The 7,093-nt window shown below is 44.7% G+C and overlaps 1 protein-coding gene across 1 annotated transcript; it reads left to right on the forward strand.

Annotated features, from left to right (window-relative positions):
• Positions 1–304: 304 nt before the first annotated feature.
• GPX7 (glutathione peroxidase 7) lies at positions 305–7,093 on the forward strand. The gene is given in 4 exon segments (XM_016120450.2): positions 305–501; positions 504–704; positions 4,069–4,330; positions 5,658–7,093. Coding segments are annotated over 4 exon segments (753 nt in total). The 5' UTR covers positions 305–375; the 3' UTR covers positions 5,822–7,093.

A 7,093-nucleotide genomic window follows, 5' to 3' on the forward strand; every position in this document is an offset into this window, starting at 1 on the left:
TCTTTTTGATGCCATCCCTCTCAGGGACCATTCATTCATTCACCTAAAGTCTGTAGGCACCGTTCAGCTGACAAAGTGTTTCACATCCGGTTTTCTATTACTCTCATTCTATACTGCCTAGGTGCAGCAAGAAGGGAGGCTTGCCTCACTGAACAGTTGAAGACGCTGAGGCCCAGAGAGGTGGTATGACCAGCCTAAGGCCACTGCTTTAAATCAGATCCAGATTTTCACGTCCTTTCCCCACCAAGTTGCTGCATCCTGGAAGAAGAGCGATGAGCTCACTCAACTAAATTCTGGTCTCAGTGATCAAAATCCTGGAACCCTGGCTATGGGGTCCGGGAAGAGGCGCAGAGTCGAACGGCTCCTGTAGCAAAGATGGGGAAACTGAGGTCCAGTGCCTGGCCCTCCACCGCCCGCCGAGGAGAAAGAGAAAGGGGCGCGTCCTGCGTCTCTGGCCGGGTGATGCCGGAGCCGCCTCCTCCCTCCCCCATCTCAGAATCCCCCCCCCACACACGGCCCTCCCCCGCCTCGTCTTTGCCTTGGCAAATCGGCCACCTCGGGAGCAAGTCATGGTGGCTGCATTGGTGGCAGCGTGGCTGCTCCTGTCGGCTGCGGCCTGCGCACCGCGGGAGCAAGACTTCTACGACTTCAAGGCTGTCAACATCCGGGGCAAGTTGGTGTCGCTGGAGAAGTACCGAGGTTCGGTGAGTGTCCACTCGCGGGGGCTCGGCGCCACCCCAGCAGGGACTGATGGGGCGCCCCGCGGCCCCAGCGGGTGTAGCTCCGAGGGGCTTCTGCCGCCCCAAGACACTGCCCTGGCTTCCCCGCCCCCACCCGGGCATTTCCCTGGGGGCGCAGCGCCCCCGATGGTGCTTGGGGTCCATCTTGCGACTACGTGGCACGCCCCGGCTTGCCGTGAAACCCGAAACTCTTGCAGCCGGCGCCAATTTCCCTCCTGGCGACTTTGGGCGGCAAGTCCAGACCTCTCCCAGAGGCTCGATGCCCCGGGCCCAGCCTTTGTCATGCACGAGTGGAAAAAGCAACCCCAGCATCCTGCGGCCTTTGTCTTTCCCATCCCCAGTTTCGGCATTTGGAACAGGAGGAGTTGCCGATATTGAATACAACGAGAACATGCTAGAAATGAATGCGCAAGTGCAGCGGGAGTGCATGGAGATCTTACGCAGATCATCCTCTAGAGAAGACACAAAGGCCCAGTGAGGGAAGGTGTTTTGTACACGGTCATACAGAGCTAGAAAGCACAGAGCTTGGAGGAGAACCACCCATCCCCCTGTGATCTGCTTTAGGCAAAGTCCTGTGATGGCAGCTCAGGCTGAGATATGAGTTATCCAGGCTAACTGCTACTTCCTTACTACATTTATTAATTTTTTTTTTTCCTCAGAGCAAAAAGCCAATAAGAGCAGGGCCCATTCCTGTTCAGGCCTTCCCTTCCCCCTAGTGCAGCTGGCTAGAGATCCCCAGGTTTAGCATTTGACCAGCTCTGCTACTCATGAATTCATTGATTATTACCGAATACCTACTGTATACTAAGTACTCGGCCAGCCTTGGGGATGCAGTGGTGAACAAAACAGACAAGTTTCCACTTTAATAGAGCTTATATGATGTGGAGAGGATAGAGATAATAAACAAGGAACAGAAAAATGAAAAAGGTAATTCCTAGTAGTAATAAATGCTATGACAAGAATAGAACAAAGTCTATTTGTTTTCTGCAATAATAAAGCATCCAGGATGTAAAGAACAGAAATCCTGAAGAAAAATGACCCAGAGAAGTAATCCCAGAATTCTAAGTGTTTTAATACTCCAGGTCATTGGTAAATGCATAGCAGTGAAATGCCAAGAAATCAATCAGAAAGAAGTTGAAAAAAGAAGAACAGTATCACATAGCTACCAAGTAGTAGACTTAGAATTTGAATCTAAGCAGCCCGGCTCCAGAGCCTATGCCCTTAAATGCTAGGTTTAGAGGGAAATCAGGAAGAGTCAGTCCAGGAAATCTGAAAATGATGCCGTGAGCTAACCCAAGCTAGGTTTGCCGCTTAAGCAATATGGTCATTCATTCGCCTGCAAATAATTATTTGCTCATTATGTGTATTTCATCACAAGTTTTTTTAATTGGAAAAATTTTTACTGGCTCCCCCTATATTCTCATTACTGGCACCAGCCCTGGAGACATAACTATGAACAAGACTGTATGATTTATGCCCTCAGGCTAACTAGGAAGATAATCATTTAGACCAGCATTGAGTATGGATTAATGGGTGACCACTTGAGAATATGCCTGCCTGAAGTGTGAGGTTATGTGCATTCAGGCCTGAGTAGTGTGTGTGTATGAACAGTTTACTTGTTTGCTTGCTTCTATGTACACATCCAAGTCTGTAGCTGTGCTCATATATAATTTATATATATAATATAAATTAACTGTGTGTATTTGAGCATGTCTGTCTGTTTTGGTCACTTTAAGGATGAGCTTTTTGGTTTCAGGCATGGAACTAGAAGCAAGATTTCCTTCCTTCCAAAAAAGTAAGTAGACACATAAGATGTAGGTTAAAAATAAGCAATTTTTAATGCTCTTATTGCCAGAAATCCATCAGAGGAGAAAGAATAAGACCCTTGACTAGGGAAGGGAGTGAAAGATCCTAGTTTCTCACTACCACAGGCAGAATATGGCATATGTTGACGCAAATGTGGGAGGCTGTTCTAACAGTCTGTGGTTCTGGGAATGGGTCCGTCCTCATCTGGTAGAGGCAGGGTGAGGGAGTTACAGCTTGGTGACTCTCAGAATCTAGCCCAGGGGTTCTCAACTGGGGTAATTTTGCTCCTCAGGGGACATTTAGCAACATATGGAGACATTTTTATTATCAAGACTAGGCGTTTAGTGGGTAAAGGCCAGGGATGCCGCTAAACATCCTATGATGAACAGAATAGCCCCAACACCACACAGAATTATCCAGTCCAAAATGTCAATATTCCCAAGGTTGAGAAACCTTGTCTTGCCTCAGCATTTTGTGTCTGTGCATGTCCAGTGCCCCCGGCCGCCCCTGGGAGGTGGCCCTCTTTAGGGAACCAGCTGGTATGATCCTAGCTCTCCTAAAAAAGTAGCCAGAGAGATAGGGCAGGGCTGCCCAGACACAGGGTGAGTTTTAAAATCCTTTATTCATATATAACTAGAAGCTAAAAACATAGCATTGGTGCCAAAATTCTAATGGCAATATTATAATCAAGTTCTATCAACTAGCTTTATGTTTATTACCTAAAGGTGATAAATTTATAAATAAGTTTATATAAATAAATACATTTATGATAAGGTGATAGTAAATTTAAGGGTGAGTCTAGTGATAAAAGAAAGTGGTATTTTTTTTGCTGGAGAGGGGCAAAAAGGGATTGCTCTGGGGTCCTTCGGGTCCTTTATCAGGAAAACCCATGTTTGTCCATGTACCCATTCAGATGATTGTGTATATCTGCATACTTACTTATTCATTCAACAGGAACTTTCTGAGACTTTTCCATATGTCAGGTCCTGGGGTGAAGTGGACATAGCTCCTGCCTTCAGTGAGTTCACATTCTGAAAGGGAGACTGACTTATATACAGGCAACTACAGTGTAGAGTGCCAGCTAAATGAGCCAGAAATTGAACCCAGGTGTGCCTTTCCACTCCCCCACATCACCTCCTGGTATGAGCTTCCCAGTGTGTGTGCCTTCTCTGTGAATATGTTGTGTTTGTGGACATATGTGATATATGCTAATGTATCTTTGTATCATGGAGTATGCATACCGGTTTGTGACCATTTTATGCTTAGTCACAATATTCACGTATGTCTATGCACATATATCTGTAAGCCTTTGCATGTTGGATTTTATTTGTGCCTGTGTACATGTGTTTGTGTGTATGTGAGAGTGCTGCAGTCACATTTACATGTATGTACATTGTATTCTCGTATGTACGAGGGCATTAATTGTGGGGGAGGGGTCACGCGTGGGCATGTCAAGCCATGTACAAGTGCGTCCCTCTTCACTGGGTTGTGTAGGTATCTGAGTTTTGTTTTTGCTACCCAGGTGTCCCTGGTGGTGAATGTGGCCAGCGAGTGTGGCTTCACAGACCAGCACTACCGAGACCTACAACAGCTACAGCGGGACCTAGGGCCCCACCACTTCAATGTGCTTGCCTTCCCCTGCAACCAGTTTGGCCAACAGGAGCCTGACAGCAACAGGGAGATCGAGAGCTTTGCCCGCCGCACCTACAGTGTCTCTTTCCCCATGTTTAGCAAGGTCGCAGTCACCGGCACTGGTGCCCACCCTGCCTTCAAATACCTGATCCGTGAGTTCTGATCTTTTATCTCACCTTCCCTCAGCTGACTAAGGTCATAGCTCCCTAGGCAACAGAAGCCACTGCTGGGCTGAGTGAGCTGGGGCCCCTTCCAGATCCTAGTGGGTGGGTTGATGATCCGTTTCAGCACTAATCTTTGAGGTTGAACTGAGGGGTATTCCTGCCTAAGAATATTTCCACCCTGCTACCTCTCAGTTCTCCCTCAGAGTCACTCTTGCAGACATCTGTGGAACCCTGTTTTTATATGCAGGGGCTCCTAGAAGGGTTTGGGCCCTCATATTTTAGTAAATGTGAATTAGTTGAGCCTACGAACTTAGTAGGGAGAAACCAAGGCGCAGATGTGACGCCATACTCTTGGAGAAGGCTGACAGACAGACATCTCCTGTCCTGTGTTAGAGGCAAAGTCTATAGGCCACGGGAAGGAAACCTGAGCTAAAACACCAGATCTCAATATTTCAGAAATAGATCCCTTCTCCAGCCCCAGAAGCCTCAGAACCACAAAATGGGATCATGAGCCATGTTTATCATTATGGTCCTACTTCCTCCCTCAGGCATTTCTCCTCCTTTGGGGCTCCATTTTTGCCTTCTCCCACTCTATGCTTCTGGTTGCCTTCACATTCCTCACCACCCCCCAACCAACCCATTCGCCTGGAGGAGTAAATGAGAAACAACTGTAGCCAACAAAAGGTCCCTTACCGAGGCAGATTAGAATGTTGCCTATGGGTCAATCCTAATATTTGCTTTTTTTCCCCTGTGTGTTTTTATTAGTTCCTGTCCAGTTCCCACTGTTATAGATCAAACCTGGCCCTGCTGTATAGAAGTACCTGGGGAGCTCTTAAAAATGCATTAGCCTGAGACCTACTGAAGCAAGGCCCAAGAATCTTTATTTTAAGCATTCCTCATTACCACTGCCACCATGATTCAGATGCATCCAGTTCATGGACTAACATTTGGAAATCATTAAGTTTTTGTTAGAGAATAACGTGTAGACTATTCAGTAGCTTGAGGTCATTAATAAAGGAAGATCTAAATCTGCTTTATCAAGCACTTCACAGAATCCTAGAGCAGTAGTTTTCAACCTTGGCGCCATATTGGAATCTTCTGAACAGCATTTTAAAAATACAGATGCCTGAGGCTTACCCCCAGAGATTCTTATTTAAGTGGTCTGGGATGTGGACTGAGCATCAGGATTTGAAAATCTCTCCAGTTAATTCTAATAGAACCAGTGTTTTAGGGGATGACTGGACACCGATAGTAGAATTCCAGGAGAGGGCACACAGGGAAGCAAACTTTGCTCTCCTTCTTCCTTTTTCTCTAGAAACTTCTGGGAAGGAGCCTACTTGGAACTTCTGGAAGTACCTAGTGGCTCCAGATGGAAAGGTGGTAGAGGCTTGGGACCCAACTATATCGGTGGAGGAGATCAGGCCCCAGATCACAGCGCTTGTGAGGAAGCTCATACTGAAGAAGCGAGAAGACTTATAATCACTTTCCCTCCTCTCCCACCATCCCTTCCCTCCACCTTCTGTGGGTGATCAAAGCAAACTCAAATGGTGCTTCAAAGGGAGAGACCATTGACTCTCCTTCTTCCACCTTTAGAAGACTTATAATCACTTTCCCTCCTCTTCCACCATTCCCTTCCCTCCACCTTCCATGGCTGACCAAAGCAAATTCAAATGGTGCTTCAAAGGGAGAGACCATTAACTCTCCTTCTTTCACCTTTATCCCACCTACCACATCACTCCTATGGGGGGAAAAATTCTAGTATTTTGATGATTTAAATCTTAGAGCAACCTATAGGAACTCCTGGCCAATGAGAGCTCCTGACCAATGAATCACAAGCCAATAAGAATCTCTAGCCCATAAAAACATAGCAAATAGAACTATATCAAGTAAAAATCTTCTACCTATTAAGAACTCCGGAAAACAGGGCCAATTTCTACATCACAGGGCTATTGTGAGGATTAGGATAAAAAACCTGTGAATACGCCTAGGGCTGTGGCAGCTGAATAAGAGGCATTCAATAAATGTTTTTTTTGCATATGAACCAAAAAATAACTTGTAATCAATGAAAACTTGTACCCAACATGAATTTCTAGCCAATGAGAATCTAGGCCAAACACTTTTTTGTTGTTATTGTTGTTTTCTTCTGTATTATTTTCTAATTACAAAAGTAATGCAAATACATTGTAAGATAATACAGGATGTCATAATAAAATGAAAATATCCCCCTCATTTTCTATACTCTCATTCCCTGGAGGTAAACATTGTTAGTAATTTGGTACAAAGGCTTCCAAGCTTTTTAAAATCAACCCAATCATTATTTCCCAATAAGAATTCACTGATGAAAAGTATACTACAATAACAAATAGGCAAAGGATATGAATAGATAATTCACAGAAGGATATAGATAAATAATAAGTATATAAAAAGATACTTAGCCTCATTCAAATTGGAAAGATTTTTTTAAATAATAATACCCATTGTTGGTAAGGATGTGGGGAAATGGCATTTGCATAAATTGTTGGTGGGACAATAAACTATCACAAGTTTTTGGAGCATGATTTAGTAATAGCTTTTAAAACAAAATGTTCATATCCTTAGATCCATCATTTCTCCTTCTAGAAGACTCCCTAATTATGCAAATATATATGTGCAATAATATGTATGTACACTGTTCATAACAGTGAAAATTGGATGTAACCCTTGTGTCTATCAATATGGCCTGGTAATAAATTATGCTACAAGTCCAAATGA

Source organism: Rousettus aegyptiacus, unplaced genomic scaffold (assembly GCF_014176215.1).
Source record: "Rousettus aegyptiacus isolate mRouAeg1 unplaced genomic scaffold, mRouAeg1.p scaffold_m13_p_1, whole genome shotgun sequence".
NCBI classification, from domain to species: Eukaryota; Metazoa; Chordata; class Mammalia; order Chiroptera; family Pteropodidae; genus Rousettus; species Rousettus aegyptiacus.